General features: G+C 42.1%; 3 protein-coding genes and 1 long non-coding RNA gene across 6 annotated transcripts; 1 reads left to right on the plus strand and 3 right to left on the minus strand.

Moving 5' to 3' along the window:
- Nucleotides 1–254: 254 nt before the first annotated feature.
- MAPk-Ak2 (MAP kinase-activated protein kinase 2) lies at nucleotides 255–12,864 on the minus strand. 2 transcript variants are annotated; one of them, XM_070211347.1, is made up of 5 exons: nucleotides 12,851–12,864; nucleotides 2,711–3,023; nucleotides 1,760–2,031; nucleotides 1,274–1,689; nucleotides 255–1,202 (listed from the first exon to the last, which is right to left on the minus strand). In XM_070211347.1, the coding sequence occupies exons 2-5, from the start codon at nucleotides 2,995–2,997 to the stop codon at nucleotides 1,110–1,112; spliced, it is 1,068 nt and encodes a 355-aa protein (XP_070067448.1). In that variant the 5' UTR covers nucleotides 2,998–3,023; nucleotides 12,851–12,864; the 3' UTR covers nucleotides 255–1,109. The 2 variants fall into 2 exon arrangements, with proteins under 2 accessions (XP_070067448.1, XP_032295554.1); XM_032439663.2 differs by lacking the exon at nucleotides 12,851–12,864 and adding an exon at nucleotides 4,514–4,656.
- On the minus strand, nucleotides 4,951–6,858 carry Ubc7 (ubiquitin conjugating enzyme 7). Its single transcript, XM_002057253.4, has 4 exons — nucleotides 6,555–6,858; nucleotides 6,329–6,410; nucleotides 5,983–6,242; nucleotides 4,951–5,898 (listed from the first exon to the last, which is right to left on the minus strand). The coding sequence occupies exons 1-4, from the start codon at nucleotides 6,772–6,774 to the stop codon at nucleotides 5,780–5,782; spliced, it is 681 nt and encodes a 226-aa protein (XP_002057289.2). The 5' UTR covers nucleotides 6,775–6,858; the 3' UTR covers nucleotides 4,951–5,779.
- Nucleotides 7,215–9,330, minus strand: LOC6633695 (venom carboxylesterase-6). Of its 2 annotated transcripts, XM_002057254.4 has the most exons (4): nucleotides 8,440–9,330; nucleotides 8,005–8,352; nucleotides 7,638–7,936; nucleotides 7,215–7,571 (listed from the first exon to the last, which is right to left on the minus strand). In XM_002057254.4, exons 1-4 carry the CDS (start codon nucleotides 9,328–9,330, stop codon nucleotides 7,340–7,342), a joined length of 1,770 nt encoding a protein of 589 aa, XP_002057290.1. In that variant the 3' UTR covers nucleotides 7,215–7,339. The 2 variants fall into 2 exon arrangements, with proteins under 2 accessions (XP_002057290.1, XP_070067446.1); XM_070211345.1 differs by having other exon boundaries at nucleotides 8,005–9,330.
- Nucleotides 7,406–10,187, plus strand: LOC138911790 (uncharacterized). The gene is made up of 3 exons (XR_011417439.1): nucleotides 7,406–7,536; nucleotides 7,608–7,938; nucleotides 7,994–10,187. It is a non-coding gene; the product is annotated as an uncharacterized lncRNA (long non-coding RNA).
- Nucleotides 12,865–17,620: the final 4,756 nt, after the last annotated feature.

Consider the following 17,620-nt stretch of genomic DNA (forward strand, 5'->3'; position numbering starts at 1 on the left):
GCGATTCTATATATATGTATGTCGTGTACAAAATGTGATTTCCCCTACACAAATGTGCCATTTCATTCGTGTAGCACGTGATGTTAAGGGAAATTCCAGTCGAGTAATCAATCATTTCCGGCTCAAAAAAAAAAAGTGGTATTTCCAGCAATGTTTTATATATGGAAGAGACGCTGAGCAGGGGATCGGAGGCGACTCTGTTGCAATACACTTTTTTTCAGATTTGCCTAGCCATTGTTAAATAAAAACACGGGTTTTGTCTCGATTTTATAAACTACAAATACTTTATTTATATGATAAATTGTATAGCTTGCATAGAGCTGTGATCAGCACAAGATGATAAACGTAGACGTGTTCGACATGTCAACTGGAGCAGGGCTAATGCTTAAGTTAATCGACAGCTGTTTGGGACATACATGCACTTTTGTTTTTAATTAAAAATTAAATTATAAACATGATTTTTGTCATTCATTTCGCATGCAAAACAAAAATTCACAAGTACACAAGTCACAAAAATAATTAAATGATAAAACAAATATTAACTCAATAAAATTCAGGTTGTTATAAGTCGGGGCTGTAGCTAGCGACATACTATAAGCATATATATATATATAATATATGTTTATATATATATATTAAGTATAGTAGGTATATGCGTAGGTTTTCTGTTATGTCGCTTCTATATAAGTTATATTTCAATTTGAAAGAGCACTTTTCTCACACTAAGAATACCCTTAAAACCTTTACTGGAAATGGATATACAATACATACATATACAGGATATGAATAATGCACATAAAGACAAACAAAAATTAATGTAACATAGTCAAGAAGTGCGCGGATAATGGGAAAGAGGCGGGGGGTGGGGGTGGGGGAGTGGGCTACCATCCCTGTTGTATGCAGATATAGAAGTTGTAAAACTTTTGTCGTGTTCTATAGCATTGTACAACTCTTAAGTATTAGGCGATAAAGCGTAATATAATAAGAACAGCCCGATATTGGGGCACATCTTATTATATTATATTTTATCTTTTATAGAGGGAGGAAGGTTTGGCGTTTGTCCTTTAATCCTTGGTTGTTGTTTTTGTGGCTTCGCTAGCGGCCGCAATTTACTTGCTGTGAACCGCATAAATCTCCTCAATCTTTTTCCTGCGCTTCGTCAGCAGCGGATTGTTGGACTTGTCCAGTGCTTTAATTTGCATCTGCAACAGATTGGATAGGCGATTATAAATTGTATGCAAGAATTTAGTGAGTGCTATGTATATCAATTTACTTGATCGTAATCGACACGCATGGTGGCCAGCGAGCGTGTCATTTCCTCCTGCACCTCCGGCCAAGTCTCTTCGCCCTCTTTTAGTATGCGGCCGGTGCAGAGGGGCGTTTGGGGCACGGCATCATATTGTGCTATCCATTTGTTGCGCAACACATCCTCGATGCGCAAACGCTTGCTGGGATCCACATTGAGCATGCCCTTGATTAAATCCTTGGCCGCCTGACTGACGTGCGTCCATTCCGGATCGGGAAAATCATATTGACCGTTGCGTATGCGCTTCTTCATGCCCGGCGATATGGATAGGCCATTGATGCTATAGAACGGCGGAAAGCCGCACATTATAACATACATGACCACGCCCAGCGACCAGATGTCACAGCTCTTGTCATACTTTAGGGGGCCAAGCACCTCTGGCGCTGAAATGCAATAATAATCAATCAATCAATATGCAATTCGTTAGCTATTTTTAGCTGCGAGGCAACTGACCGACATAGTACGGCGTATAGCAGGGCGTCTGTAGAGTGTCATTGGTGAAGGTCTCCTTGGCGAAACCGAAATCGGTGAGCTTTAGTATAGCATTTGGTTGCTTTGTCGTATAGAGCAAGTTCTCCGGCTTGAGATCCCGATGGGCAATATCCCGACTATGCAGATAGTAAACGGCCTCGCATATCTCGCGCATTATATGCGCCGCCTCGCGTTCCGTAAACGAGCTGTCCGCTTTGTCCTGTATGCGCTGGAACAGCTCACCCCCCTCCATGCTGCAAATTGGAAAAGGAATTGCGTGAATTACGACTGAATGCAATCTCAGGCAAGCCTAGTCATGGCTTGCATTTAATAGAAAATCTTATTAATCAGCTGCACTGCCTGTAAATAGTCTACAAATGCTGCACAAAGCAGCAGGTGAATAATAGAATGAGTGTAACATTTTTTATGGACCCTTTAAAGACTTTTTTAGCGGGCGCTAATTGGAATCTAATTGGGACTAGCTGTTGGTGCAGCAAAAGTTGAGCTGAGACTGACATGTGCAAGCCGAATAGTTAGGAAGCTGCATTCCATTTGCGGTAGTTACATTTTCTGTTAAATGTCTCATAGAGATGTTGTGACATAGAACAGTTAATGACTTGTGTGAAACTGCAATTTTCTTAGGTTCAAAAAAAAAAAAAAAAAAAACCTGGCTCGAGCTAAGCCGGGTAATATGGAATAGCTTAATGGGCGTCACTTAATGAAATCATTGACTATAAAATGAAGATTAACAGCACAGAGCTAAAAACAGGGTGGCAACCCACAAATCACAATTGATTTGCGTGTGAAAGTCGCGTTAATGAATAAGTGTTCGGGTTCGCCATTTTGAAATGAATTAATGTGATTCCAATTGGACGCCAATTGATGATAAGTAGATAGCCCAACAATTGGAAAGCAGTTTGTGTTAAGACGCACCATTCCATTACCACCAGCAGGCATTTGCGACCGCTGTAGGTGTTCTCGTAGACATCGATGATGTTGACAATGTGCTTGCAGCCGCTGGCCCGCCAGTGCAGATCGACCTCTCGTCGCGCCTTCTCATTGTCCAGTAGCACTTTCAATGCATAGTTCTGTTTGGTGCGCCGATTGGTGCACTGCACCACTTTGCCGTTAATGCCCAGGCCCAGGACCGTATCCGATATCTCATAGTCGTCCACCAAAGGTGTTGTCTTTGGTTGACGTTGATTCTGCAGCGAAAGCATTTTGTTTTTTTTTTACCTTGCCAAATCTGTAGCGGGAATGAGAAGGAAGAACAAATTCTGGTTAGAGCTGGTAAGTAATGTTATGTTTATGCGGGTATGACATTTGCCATTTGCCATTTGCTCGGGGGCAAATTTCTATTGGGTATTTAACTGTAAGCGAGTAGTGCTGCCATATATCGCAAAAAGAATTTACAATGTCATCGTAGCATAATTAAACATTGCAAATATTTGGTTTTGGTAACCCGCTGCGAACTGTCAGCCAGTGTTGCCGTATCGCATATATAATTGTTTTTCAAACATTTACATAGCCAAATTCAAGCTAATTTTTATTTGAGCAATGACGTCACGCGCGCTATGTTCAATAACTTATATATAACATGCACACACACACACACACACACATACACTTAATTGTGGTATTATTTACAATAAGCAATTTGCTGCTACGCTTTATGTGGGCGCAACAACTTGTTAACAAAACCGACAAGAAAAAAATAATAAATAAAAAAAATTCTCAACGCGATCATCTTGCTTGAAACGGGGAGGGGAAGTTGCAACACACGGCGTAACCGAACTTCAAATAATTGAATATATTTTGCATATCGAGTGCTTTTTACAATGGCATATAAATAAGCCATCAACTGGCCTGAATTTTGAATTTCTTTGAATATGTTAATTGGCTTACAGCGCTTTCCGTTTTGTTTATGAAATTTTATGCAGCCAGACGAGGCTGCTGTGGCTGCCGTTCGTTTACCTGTGTGTGTGTGTGTGAGTGTTTGTGTGTGCGTGTGCCGTATGGTCAGCTGGTTAAGCCATGCGACTTGTACAGTTAGTAACAATGATAAATCTTGCACTAATTGTCGGTTGAGGGAACAGAGCAAACATTACACAATGTTTAACGGGGAGTGCTTAGACGAAAATGCATTTGCGGCCTGGCAACTCTGCAACGACTCTGATTGGACATTGAGCTGCGTTGGCATGCCCACTTTATCTCACGTCTCTCTCGCTTCCTCTATGTGTGTGTTTGCGTCTGTGTGTTGTTTAAAACTGATGAAATAAGGTGTTATTTAAAAAAAAAAAAAAAAAAAAGAATAATAATGAAAAAAGTCGCACAACTAATTCTCCTGCGGAAAATTCATGTAATGCTGCTGCTGCGGGCATACAAAATAAAAACAACATATTGTACGGCACTCGTTCACTTAAAGTTGCCCCCGCACCAGAAAAACACACACACACACACACACCTGGCGTGTGTCAATGCGGCAGCAACATGCGTCATGTTTCCCCACTTAATGCGGTATGCTATTTATTTAGTACCATTTTCACTTTGCGCTTATTTTTATCAGTCCGTGCGCGCACACACAGTTTAATTTTTTTTTTTGATTAAATGCTTGTTTGGGTCAATGTCGTCGCTTAACACACCGTTTGCAGAGACAGCTCCGTTAATGTTATATATATTTCATATTAGCACTTTGGTACTTGGGTTCTGTAAGTGGTCCGCTTTTCATTAACATACCTTTAAGTATTTGTTATTTTTTTTTTCTTTTTCGGCGTGCTATGTTACAACAACAGCATCAAAAAAAAAAGAAAACAAGCCGCTTTGAACGTTACGCACGTACGCAGCACGCTGCGTGTTTCAACCCAAAAGCAAAAACAATATCTGAAAATACGTCTAACAGTGTGACCAGTTTATGCAAGCGCATAATTCTAGATGGCTACACTAAATGATTACAGCAACGCAGCTGTTGCAGTCACAGCCATCTGGCAACACTGCCAGACGCGCTAATGCTTAAATTCGGACAGCATTTACATGCGTCCATATTCTGAGTTTATAGACCTTATAAAGTAAGATAGATAATTGTTAGCTCGAGGTAATTTCTTTTTTTTTTTCTTGAAGACAGCCAAAGCATAGGTCTTTGGGAGCTCATAGAAGAAGTGACTGACTACAATAAATACTGTCATCCACCAAACAATTTTTAATTGGTCACTCCAAATGAAATATAGGACTTTTAAAATCAATTAACATATGTATCATACATGCATTGCTTAGTCTATACTGTTCACAATTGTGCATTAGGACATCAGCGAATCATATCGCTCGGGCCGTGACCAAAAAGTCCTTCTGTTGAGTATTGCACTGATGGCTCACGCAGCTGTTCAACTTAAAGTTTATTTTATTGTTTTATGCTTAAAAAAAAAAGGTGTTTTTTTTTCTCTTCAGTTATTGGTATTCTTAAACTTAAATCATATTGGAAACTAACTGCTTTTCTGAAGCTCAAAATGATAATAAACGGTAAATTGAAATTAAATGACATAGGTATTAATTGCGATCGCATTGTTTTCGACTACAAATTAAAGATTTCAGGTTTTCAAATATCAATTGGACAAGGTTTCGGTATTTTTTTGTGTTTTCTTTTTTGATAGCATCGAATTTTTTTCGTATTTTTCTCTTTTCGCTTCGTTTTAGTTGTTTTCCTTTTATGTTGATCTCCTAAATTTTGAAAATGTACATACATACAAGAGCACTAACGCACATACACACACACACACAAACACACGCATGCACGCACGCACGCACACACGCACGCACGCACACACATAGACATACACATACTCATGGGAGGAATTGTGGATTTGCAATCAGTTTTTTGTTTCGATTCCTTTCAAGATTGTGTTAAAGTATAGTAGGATTTGTGGGGCTCGTGGTTGTGGGCTGCTCTTACACGAGTGACGGCTCTGCTAATGTGATTCCGGGTTCTGTCCAGTCGCTTCAGTCGAGGTTTTAGGCTGACAAGCCGAGTGTTTTGCGCACCAATCGCTGTGCGATGCGATTGAATTCGTCCCTCCTCTCCCGCCACATAATCGCTGCATCCACATTGGCGCCGCTCTCATCATTGGGCTCTGCAAAAAATATGTAGCGAACGCATTAGATTCAGCGAGTTTGTCGCAGATGATTGGATTAGGCTGTTATTTAGCCACATTTACCCGCCAACATGCTAACCACACTCAATAGAATCTTTTCGACACTCTGCACTGGACTCCAACGTTCGGCCGACAGTTCATAGCCCATGGGATCGTCGCCGGGGGCGTGTAGTATTGATATGCAAACGCGGCCATCGGCAAAAATGTTTGGATGAAACATATCACAAGTGAATTTCATTTTTGGTGGACTTAATGGGTAGTCGGGTGGAAAAACTAGACGGGCTGGAAAAACGCCGCCCTCAAAGCAGGTGCCCTCGGGTCCGCTGCAACGTAGATAACATGCACACACACACACACATATGCATATATTAATAACATATATAATTGAATTGTTATGGCAATAACTCACGCAATCAGCGCCTCCCATTCAAAGAAATTGTCCTCACTGATGGGTCCAGCGGCAATGCCCTCTGGCGGATCCATTGTTAACTCTGGAATTTGAACAGAAAACCCAATTAATAACGGTGATCATTCGGCATAAGCACATCCCCGCCCACACTTTGAATCAACAGCCCCTCCCTTCCACCAGCAAACGGAGCACTTTGCATCATCTTTGCAGCCAACAGCGCACTTACGTTTGTACTCCGCCATCAGGCGACGCAGCGCCGAGCCAGCCATTTGTCGTCCACTTTTGTTGCGACGCGAACAATTGCAGCTCGAGGTCAAGTTAAGCGAAAACACCACGTTGGTATTTGCGAGCGTGTGGCATAAAGTTGCAAAGTGTTTATTTATATATATATGTATATAAAGTGTGTATATGTGTATATATATATATATATGTATATATATATACATACATATATATATATATATATATATAAATATATATATGTATATAAAAAATAAAACAAAACTGTCGAACTGCGTGTATATGTGTATTTATTTTGTCCGTATGCGTATGTCAATGTCGGCCAGCTTGACAAAAAAAAATGAAACTACGTTTTTCGTTGGGCGTTGCCAGATGGTTTCACCTGCAAATCATTTAGCGCACACACAAAACATATGTAATTTGCAGTGCGGACAATGCGACGCGCAGATTCATTAAAATGTGCATTGTTCAAGCATCTTGTGCGCTTTATTTATTTGTCCTTTTGTTTCCAGTGATTTGACAAATGTCATACTTCGTAAACAGCTGAGTGTTTTTTTTTTTGTTTTTCTGCTTTCTTACTTTTCTCTAAGTATGTTGTGTATGTGTTCAGGTGGCAACGCTGCTGTTTTTAATAATTCGCGAGATCTGGCAACTTGCTATGTTTATTTTTGTTTTTTTTTTCATTCTTTTTTTGTTTGTTAACAAAATAAAAGTTATGTAAATACATTGCAAAACTAAAAAAATTAAGAAAACATGGAACAACAACAACAATTAAAGCTCATTGTGCTGTTGTGGACGCCGACTGACCGGCAAATGTGCTTTAAGCTCGCGCCAGAAGTCAACGCGATGCTGCAACAGCGCTTTCTCCATGCGCAGCAGCGGCGGCAGCGTCCCATCATCCATTGCATCCAGCTTGGAGCCAAGGCGTGCGTACTCCACCGGATATTTGGATGTGGGCCGCCAAGTGGGTAAGTTGCTTGTGCCAATGACAGGATTCGGATCACTAACAGGAATATACATATGTACATGTTATTTGAAGTCGGAAGCAAATTTCAACAGCAATTCTTACCCGGTACGCGCAAAGTTAACCCAAAGCCGCAGCATTAGATCGCGTAGCTCCAGATCCTGGCGCGTTGGCACGGCGCTAACGAACAGTTGCTCGCCAATGGGAAACAGATATTGCAGCTCCTCCGCATGGCAAGCGCCATAGAACTCATTGTGCGCACCCTTGAATATCTCTGAGAAACTGGCGGCGCCCTTATGATCAAATAGATAGACATAGGTGGGCGCCAACGCCTGCTGCTGCTCGTCCAGGCGCAGCTGTAGATACTCATCGACGCCAGCCACAAACCAGCCATCGGAGATTAGCTGCAAGCATAATGTACACATAAACATAGATCATTTACTCATACAAGTCATTTGCAGGATTCGCATACATCGGTCAGATTCTGATGATTGGACTTGTTGTAGTTGTGACCCGACTTAAAGTAGAAGCTCTCGATGTGCCGAGTTATCTGCTGCTGTGTCTCCGCGTCATGATGATCATAATTGAGCACAATGGGCAGCAGTTGCTCAAAGTACGATTTGAATTCGTCCATCAGATGTGGCAAATTCAGCAGCGCCGCCGTCTTCAGCAGCCCCTCCTCAGCTGTCACACCTATCATTAGAGGCAGCGTCTGGCCGTGTGGGGCCTGCGCCTCACGCGGTCGCAGCGTTAGAAAAGCGCCTTCATGCTCCGGTTCAATGACGGGCGGAAAGGGTATCATGGGATCGAAATCCCATACCTGCAAAGAGCATGAAAGAATTGTTTTATTCGCCGAGTTGCACACACAATCGTACACACACAACCACACACACACGCACGCACTTACAAACATATCGTATAGCTTGGCCACAATGTCCTCAGCTGGCTTGTCGCGCAAACACTTCAACTTGGCCGACCAATCGCTGCTCGCATCGCTGCAGTTTAGCAGCTCGCTCAGCTTGAGCGCACGCTGTGCGGCCACGCCGTCGTGTGCCGGCTGCGCCCAGGGATTAAAATAGGTGCCCGACTGTGCAATGGCGCGATGCAGCAGACCGCGTGATTTTTCGGCAAGCATATGATAGGTGACACTAGCGCCGCCGGCGCTCTCACCAAACACCGTTACGCTGTGCGGATCACCGCCAAAGGCGGCTATATTGGCGTGCACCCAGCGTAGCACCTGTAGCTGATCCTTGAGCCCATTGTTGCCGGGACAATCGAGCGTTTCGGTGCTAAGAAAGCCGAGTGCACCAAGCCGGAAATTGGCGGAGACCAGCACAATGTCATGCTCGAGCAGAAAGTCGGGACCATAGAAGCTGCTGATGCCCGAGCCGCATTGCCAGCCACCACCATGGAACCAGACCATCACGGGCAACGGTTCAACTGCTACCGGATCCGGTGTATAGACATTCAGATACAGGCAATCCTCGGAGCCCTCGATTGTCATGTCACGCCGAAACGGATCACGCTGCATGCACACGGGCGCATCCTTTACAGCCAATCGCTCGCCCTGCCATGCCGGCTGCTCCACAGGCGGACGAAAGCGCAGATCGCCCAGCGGCGGCAGTGCATACGGTATGCCCATAAACGCACGCATATGTCGACCACTGTGCGTGGTCCTATGGCGTCCAACCAGCCAGCCGCCATGCGGCAGCTGCACATGCATGCCCTGCGATGCACGCGCCTCCGCACCGACCAGCAGCAGCGGCATCAGCACCAGCAAAAGCCAATTGATTGCCATTTAGTCCGTTCTCGAAGTCAAACTGATTTGGCCAACGTGCTGCGCTGCCGGTTTTAAGATTACAACATCATCAGCCCAACCATAAACATGCGTCGCCATTTGCGATCCAACACAGCACACTGGTTCCGGCTGCCAAAAATATGAAAAAAAAAACAAAAATTCAAAACTGACCCACCATTATTCAAATCCAATTAATTTGAATAATTTGCAGGCGTACAAAACAACAAAAAGTCCCGAAAGCAAAACATGAATTATTGACAGTTGACTAATTAAATGACTATTCTACAAAAGTACTTTAAGTTTTAGTTAACTAAACAGGTTAGCATAAGATTGAACAAGACAGCGAGAGAGAGAGAGAGAGAGAGTAATGGAGAGGGTGTGTGTGAAAGAGAAAAGGAACTAATTGGTAGAGCAAGCGATTTCAGTTGCCAAATGCTTTTTTGAATGCGCTTTAAGTCGGGAATTTTACATGTTGATTTGATTTTGCTGTTTTCTCTTATTCAATTTATTTGGAAGAACATTTATATATTTAATCCTGCTGCAAGTTTTAACGTGCTTGCAAAGCGCGTGCGAAGCAAGCTTTCTTTTGTAAAGCTCTATGCAACTCAGCTTTTAGCTGAAAATTTTCCCACTTAATGCAACTAAATGTTTGTTTAAATATTTTCTACAATTTCGCAAAAATCTATTCAATATATTTTGCAATGTTTGATTTATGTTGACTTTAGCATTGTTTTGTTATATTTTTCGGTTTGAGTTTCATTTAACTAACAATTATTTTCTCGTAACGAACGACTCTTCTGCACACCTCGCACCACTGTGCGCTGCATTAAACTCGTTTACATACATGCGTTAAAACATACATGCGTTAAAAAAAAACGCTGTTCATTAATTTAAAATTCGTATCTGTTTTCTTAAAATTTGCTGTGCTTGTTGTTGTTGTTTGCTACTCAGACACCAGATTACCATATGGATTTCTTTTTAGCCAAGCTGAGGCTTGGCGCGGCGCACAGTGGGCCAAATACCATTTAATTGGGCTTGTCGGGAAAGTCGCCAGCTTGTTTTTGTTCTTTATAGCTTATAAAAACCGCAATTAAAGCTTATGATTTGTTTTGTGTTCAATTTCTTTGGCATTGCTGCTGTCGTTGGCTGCCTGGCTCCACTGTGCGATGGCACTGAATGGTTCTAAAAGTGTGCCGCATGACTGGCAAAAACAACCAAAATAAAATAACAGAAATAAGCTGAAACTAAATGATGTTGGACATTTGCTCGCCGTGTTCTCCTTTCCATACTCATTAATTGGCACCACCTGAGCCACGAGATACTTCAGATGCTGTTTCCAATGCTGTTCACTAATCGAGCTGAAAACTTAAGACCTGATCGGCCCCGGCACGGCCTTGGCGCCTTACGGGGATTTGGCAGTGCTGTCAACGCTTCAAGTGCTAAGACGCCAATTGATATGTTTTTCATGAATTTTATTCATTAATGCCAAAAATGTGTCCACATCAAATGTTGCATGCACCAAATGCTTCGGTAAGGCCCAAAAATAGAAAAAAAAAAGCAGGTTGAGCAATGGAAATATATGTAAAAAGAGACTGTGGACTAAGTAAAAAGAAGTTTAAAAAAAATATACGTATATAAGAGCATTAAGTAAGACGTTGTCACCGCGTTTGCCCGACGAGCGTATACCCTGTTTTGGGTAGTTTAAAGACACGTTTATGGAACACACTAATTCTCATATTTCTATCAAATAATAAAATACAAAATTGATTCTTGATGAAAAACCTCAACAACAAATTTCAACAAATTTCTTTAATCAGTGCGTCGAATAAAATGATAATAAAATCGTTTCGCTTCTTTATAAATTATAAATTTGATTAGATCAGCGCCTCGTATTGACTTTGGCTAAAAGTATATATTTATTCAAATTGAATATGTCTGAGAATTTCTTATATATATCTAAAATTTACATTGATCTATGTTTAGTTAACTTTTACTTTGTCAAATCGCAGAAATTCAGCTCCATTCCTTTAAAACATGGACCGAGTTTTCGTAGTTATATAATATATACATATATTATATCTATAGGATATAATATCTAAATATCTTTTACAGCTCTAGAAGATATATTTTAAGAAATATTCAGCTGAGTTTAGTTTAGTTAGTTTTGGTTAATAATAATGAAGCTTGAACATGACTGCAACATAACAATCACACAAAACTACCTCATTAGCATGAAAAGTACAGGGTATCTCATATTGAAGCACACTTAAAAAATTCCTTTGCATGCCGAAAAATGCCGTCGAGCTAATAAGCGCAGCGTCCGCGGCCTTTGATGTTGACTTGGCTGAGTGTAAGGTAGATAGAGCGAGAGAGAGACAGATAGAGAGAGATAATGAGAGAGCGAGTGAAAGGGGGGGGGGGGGGAGAGGAGAGACAAAGAGGCATTTAAGCTTTGCTTTTGGCTTTTTTTCCTGTCAAAACTTAACTACACCGAAAAATTGACCTTTTTTTTGTGCAGGTTTAACTAATATGCGACAAATACTTCGACATGCCAGCAACGCCCACTAACCACCACCCACCACCCACCGCCCACTTTGTCAGCCAGTTTTTGAGGGGGCGACGACTTTTGACAAATGTGCATGTCCAGGCCGCAGATTTATTTAGTTATTTAGTTACAACCATTTTTAATCCACTTGAGTGGCCATTTGTCAAAAAAAACAAGAAGAAGAACAAAGAAGGAATTGGGCCGGGGAATGACGCGCAATTTTAGCAACTAAAATTCACATGTGTAGCATAGAGAAAGGAAACGATAGAGAGCGAGAGAGTAGTTTTAATAGAGAAATTGAATAATACGGAAACTGCTCAATCTTAAAATTACAAAAAAAAAAAAAAAAACAAATATAAATTATACAAATAACAGAGATTAATATTGAAAAAGTAGAAAAATTAAAAGACTTTGATAATCGAATCCCAATTATGCGAGGATTATTAAGTTTATTTAATTTATGTATTTATTCAATCAAGTATATGTATACATGTCGGTAACTATTCCTGCTTTAGTTTCACTGTTCTTTAGTTGTTCAACACTAGTCACAAACTGGCTCTTCTTAACACTAATGCTTAACATATCCGTTAACATGCATGGCAACTGCTGCCAGAGTGACCGTATATATTGTTGTTATCCTTAACCTGCTGTGATCTGCTGCCAGAGTGACCGTATATAGTGCTGTTATCCTTACCTACTGTGATCTGCTGCCAGTGTGACCGTATATACTTCTGTTATCCTTAACCCACTGTGAGTGACCAATTATAGTACTTCCCTTAATTAAAGACTTATGAGGAGCACACTTTAAAATCAATTTCAAGCCAAAAACCCGACAGAGCTTTAATGGAAATTTAAAATGAAAACATTGGCTAAGGCTGTATAAAGGCAGGTTTATATTGAAGAGAATGTATTTTTATTATTTTATTTCTATTTTTGTTTTTTGGCCAACAATTTGAAGAGGTCGTGCAATGATACCTTTAAGTATTTGTGCTATGCTGTTGTTTATTTACATATAAATTTTGCTCAGATTATGCAGGCATTTGCACTTTAAATAAGGGTATCCTACTCAGACAAATGCTGCCCGAACCCAAACCCAAACCCGAACCCAAATCCAGACCCAAAACAAACCTCCCAACCAATTGACAAAACCCTTTGGCCCCCCCTCGCAAATGCCTAGGCAAATGAAAATGGAAAAATGAAAATGATTTATTGAAGGTGAAATATTTATTGTTTTTTACACAAAATTCTTCTTTCTCTCTCTCTCTCTCTCTCTCTTTCTTGTTTTTATTTATTGTTTTGACTTTTTTTTTGTGTTGTTTTTTTTTTTTTTTTTTTTTGGAAAATCAACAAAAGGCCACGCGGCATCTTTTGAATTCTTGTTTCTTACGCCTTTGAGCCACCCCCGCCCCCTCCGCACACCAAGGTCCAGCTGCCCCTCCGTGCCCCGCCCGCTTGCCCAGTGAAAAAAGTGAAATAATTATTAACAAAACAACAACAGCCGCCAGCTGCTTAGAAATATGCATGCCACGCCCCCATCCTCTGCTGCCAGCCAAGTATTTATTTATTCTGCGTTTTGGGTCAATTCCTCTGGTTTCATTTAATTAAAAAGAAAAGCGCGAGCGCGCGCTCGCAACGCATAATAAAAAATATTCACATGCATGTCTGTACCCCCGACACCCGCCCTCCCACCACCCACTCGCCGCCTGACTGCGTGGGCTTGCCTTGTTGGCATCCTTGTATTTACTTAGGATCAGGTGGTGAGCCGTCCGTTTACACAAAAAAGCAGAGGACAAAAAAAAAAAATAAAATAAAAAAACACACAGAAGCAGCGCAAACAATGCAAAGAAGCCGCCCACCGCCCACCGTCGCAGCCGAAGCCAAATTTCAATTTCGCGGTTACTGCATATTTTCCCAGCCTTTATGCCTAAATAATACCCTGTAACGTCATGCCAGAAGGCATGCTGTGCACGTGCATTGCTTATGTGCATAAACTTTGCTTTCCCTATTGTCTCTCTCGCTTCTTTCTTATTGTTTTTCTTTAATTAATTCACGATATGCTGAACCTATTTGTAAACTTCTCGTTTCGCTTTTAGATTAGATTGTCGGGTTTGATTGCCATTTTGCTTCTCGCTTTGCTTCTTGCTTTTATTCTTCATTTACTTTTCTAGCTCTGCTTCTCATTTACGTCTCACTTATCGCTTAATTTCTCGCTCCTCTTCGACTTTTTCTATTCACTTGCCTTCTTGCTTTGCTTTCTGATCTGTTGCTCATTCTTTTTGATGCTCTGCTTCTAGTTTTCATTTTCGATGTGCTTCTCGCTTTTAGTCTATTTCCTTCTGCCTTGTATGTTAAGTTTTGCTTTTCAATATTACGTTCGCTTCTCGCTCTGCTTCTTGCTTTACTACTCACTTACATTTTTGCATTACGTTTCAATTTGTTTTCTCCCTGCCTCTCATTTTACTTCTTTATATCCTTTATATGCTTCTCGTTTCTCCATCAACTTCTCGCTTGTCTTCTCCTTTTTTACAGGGCATTTTCGAGTTGTGCTAGCTAATTTTGTCCCCTTATGAATTGTTTGGCTTTGACGTTTTAAGGGCTGCTGAAGGGGGCGGAGGGTGGTGGGCAATGGAGGGCGACCCAATGGCAATGGAATTTAAACGAAATTTTTGAAACGGCTAAAATGGAACTTTAAAAAGCCAAAACGCAGCGGCTTAAGCGATAATTGGCCACTAGAAAATGTCGCTGCGGATGCCACTGGAGATGAGGACACGGATGCCGGCCAAGTACGCGGCCGAGGCTGTCGATGTCAACGTCGATATGATCCGATCCGATGTTGCAACATGCGGACATGTCCAATACCGAATGTAAATTGCCAATGTCCGGGCCGGGCTTAGAGTCAAAGCTGCAAAAGTTTAAGGTGGTGGAAATGTTCATGGTTCTGCTGCTGAGCGGTCGAGGGGGGGGGGGGGGGCGGCGTCGGCTACAAATTGATATGCAGCAGCTGTTGCGTATTTGTACGAGGAGTGTGGTAAGGGCTGGGGCAGGGGGTTGGCGGAGCGAGGGGCAGCTGCGTGCATTTTAAGCGCCAGCCCATCTCAGTAATAATAATAAAAATATGTATATAGATGGATTTACCCAGTTATACTTTTCCAACTAGCAGCGGTTAGAGGGGGTGGGTGGGGGGGGGGGGCTGTATAGGACAGTGCTGGGGATTAGCTCGGCTGATTGGACACGATGTGATTAACTTGTCGTCAGCGGCGTTGGCAACTGATGTGATGCGGGCACGTCGCGACACGCCGCCCAGTGACACGTTCACTTACGCCTGCCACGCCCATGCCACACACACACACACACACACACACACACACACTGGCACACACAGACACGCACAAAAAGCGGCAACGTTCTGTTTGCCCCAAAATTAACCCATTACGCACTCCATTAACGCCTGCTGGCAATGCATATGGGCCACAGCTAATTAGATGTGGCAGCTGATGCTACACACACTCGCACACACACACACACACACACACACATAGTTGCGCCCTCACATTCAGCTACATAGTTGGGAGCTGCTGTCAAACTTAGTTATTCAGCACGATTTAATATAAATTCGAATGCAGCGTACGCACACACACACACCTGCACACACACCCCTCACACACACACACACACACACACTCGCCTTTAGACACATGCATTGTCTGGCATTTCGGTAATTTAGAGCACTCAAGAGCAAATATGCTTTAATTTTTGTCAATTTAGCTAGATATGTTTAAGAGAGACAGGATTATTTTGGAAGATTGTGCGAAGGCTACGCAGATGCCAAGACATGCTCCAGACGTTGGGGGATCATAAGTCCTCCATCTGTGATTCTATAGAATATTTGTCCAAAAAGTTTCGATTTTCGCACCGACCTCGATTTTGAAAAAAAAGTGATGTAACCCCTTGCCATTTTGTCGATTTGGGTCGTTTCGAAACGTCATATCTCCGCGCGGAGCTATTGGCCGAGATATTACAAAAAATCATCGAAAAAGTTTCGATTTTCGCACCGACCTCGATTTTGATAGAAATCGTGATGATTTGGAAGGTCATATCTCCGCGCGGAGTTATGTCGTTTCGAAACGTCATATCTCCGCGCGGAGCTATTACCCGAGATATTATGTCGTTTTAGAACGTCATATCTCCACGCGGAGCTATTACCCGAGATATTATGTCGTTTTGGAACGTCATATCTCCAGCGAAGCTATTACCCGAGATATTATGTCGTGTTGGAACGTCATATCTCCAGCGGAGTTATTACCAGAGATATTATGTCGTTTTGGAACGTCATATCTCGGCAGCCAGTGATTGTCAACAAATGCCCCCACGGGTATGCAATATTTTTCTAAAGACCGTTGATTTTTGAATTTTGAAATAAAAGAACAGGAATTTCGCTTTATAATTTTAAAAATTGATTTATTTATATTGAAATTTACAAAACTTATGTTTTTTATGTTAATATTCTTAATTATTTCTTCTAAATTTATACAAAACGAGCATAAAGTACAATTGTTGCTTATTTCAACTTAAAATAACTATATCTGGCCTAATTAAAGTCCGATCCTGGAAAAATCTGTTTTGTCATGCGATAAGGTCCTTAGAGCACATTGCAGTCCGTTCCAAAACGACATAATATCTCGGGTAATAGCTCCGCGCGGAGATATGACGTTTCGAAACGACATAATATCTCGGGTAATAGCTCCGCGCGGAGATATGACGTTTCGAAACGACAGAACTCCGCGCGGAGATATGACGTTCCAAAACGACAGAACTCCGCGCGGAGATATGACGTTTCGAAACGACATAATATCTCGGGTAATAGCTCCGCGCGGAGATATGACGTTTCGAAACGACATAATATCTCGGGTAATAGCTCCGCGCGGAGATATGACGTTTCGAAACGACATAATATCTCGGGTAATAGCTCCGCGCGGAGATATGACGTTTCGAAACGACATAATATCTCGGGTAATAGCTCCGCGCGGAGATATGACGTTCCAAAACGACAGAACTCCGCGCGGAGATATGACGTTCCAAAACGACATAATATCTCGGGTAATAGCTCCGCGCGGAGATATGACGTTCCAAAACGACATAATATCTCGGCTAATAGCTCCGCGCGGAGATATGACGTTTCGAAACGACAGAACTCCGCGCGGAGATATGACGTTCCAAAACGACAGAACTCCGCGCGGAGATATGACGTTTCGAAACGACATAATATCTCGGGTTATAGCTCCGCGCGGAGATATGACGTTCCAAAACGACAGAACTCCGCGCGGAGATATGACGTTCCAAAACGACATAATATCTCGGGTAATAGCTCCGCGCGGAGATATGACGTTCCAAAACGACATAATATCTCGGGTAATAGCTCCGCGCGGAGATATGACGTTTCGAAACGACAGAACTCCGCGCGGAGATATGACGTTCCAAAACGACAGAACTCCGCGCGGAGATATGACGTTCCAAAACGACAGAACTCCGCGCGGAGATATGACGTTTCGAAACGACATAATATCTCGGGTAATAGCTCCGCGCGGAGATATGACGTTCCAAAACGACATAATATCTCGACTAATAGCTCCGCGCGGAGATATGACGTTTCGAAACGACAGAACTCCGCGCGGAAATATGACGTTCCAAAACGACATAATATCTCTGGTAATAACTCCGCTGGAGATATGACGTTCCAAAACGACA

The sequence above is a fragment of the Drosophila virilis genome, chromosome X (assembly GCF_030788295.1).
Source record: "Drosophila virilis strain 15010-1051.87 chromosome X, Dvir_AGI_RSII-ME, whole genome shotgun sequence".
Taxonomy (NCBI): Eukaryota; Metazoa; Arthropoda; class Insecta; order Diptera; family Drosophilidae; genus Drosophila; species Drosophila virilis.

Bases quoted from the DNA above. Each gene is read 5' to 3' on its own strand.
- MAPk-Ak2 (XM_070211347.1), bottom strand. From the start codon at position 2,997: ATGCTTTCGCTGCAGAATCAACGTCAACCAAAGACAACACCTTTGGTG. The intron at 2,032-2,710 runs GTGCGTCTTAAC...TCCAATTTGCAG, and splicing joins CTGCTGGTGGTAATGGAATG to CATGGAGGGGGGTGAGCTGT. The intron at 1,690-1,759 runs GTCAGTTGCCTC...ATTGCATTTCAG, and splicing joins CTATACGCCGTACTATGTCG to CGCCAGAGGTGCTTGGCCCC.
- Ubc7 (XM_002057253.4), bottom strand. From the start codon at position 6,774: ATGTATATATATATACATATATATATATATATACACATATACACACTT. The intron at 6,243-6,328 runs GTGAGTTATTGC...TCTACGTTGCAG, and splicing joins GAATGGGAGGCGCTGATTGC to CGGACCCGAGGGCACCTGCT. The intron at 5,899-5,982 runs GTAAATGTGGCT...TATTTTTTGCAG, and splicing joins TGTGGTTAGCATGTTGGCGG to AGCCCAATGATGAGAGCGGC.
- LOC6633695 (XM_070211345.1), bottom strand. From the start codon at position 9,330: ATGGCAATCAATTGGCTTTTGCTGGTGCTGATGCCGCTGCTGCTGGTC. The intron at 7,937-8,004 runs GTATGCGAATCC...TTATGCTTGCAG, and splicing joins ATCATCAGAATCTGACCGAT to CTAATCTCCGATGGCTGGTT. The intron at 7,572-7,637 runs GTAAGAATTGCT...TATTCCTGTTAG, and splicing joins GTTAACTTTGCGCGTACCGG to TGATCCGAATCCTGTCATTG.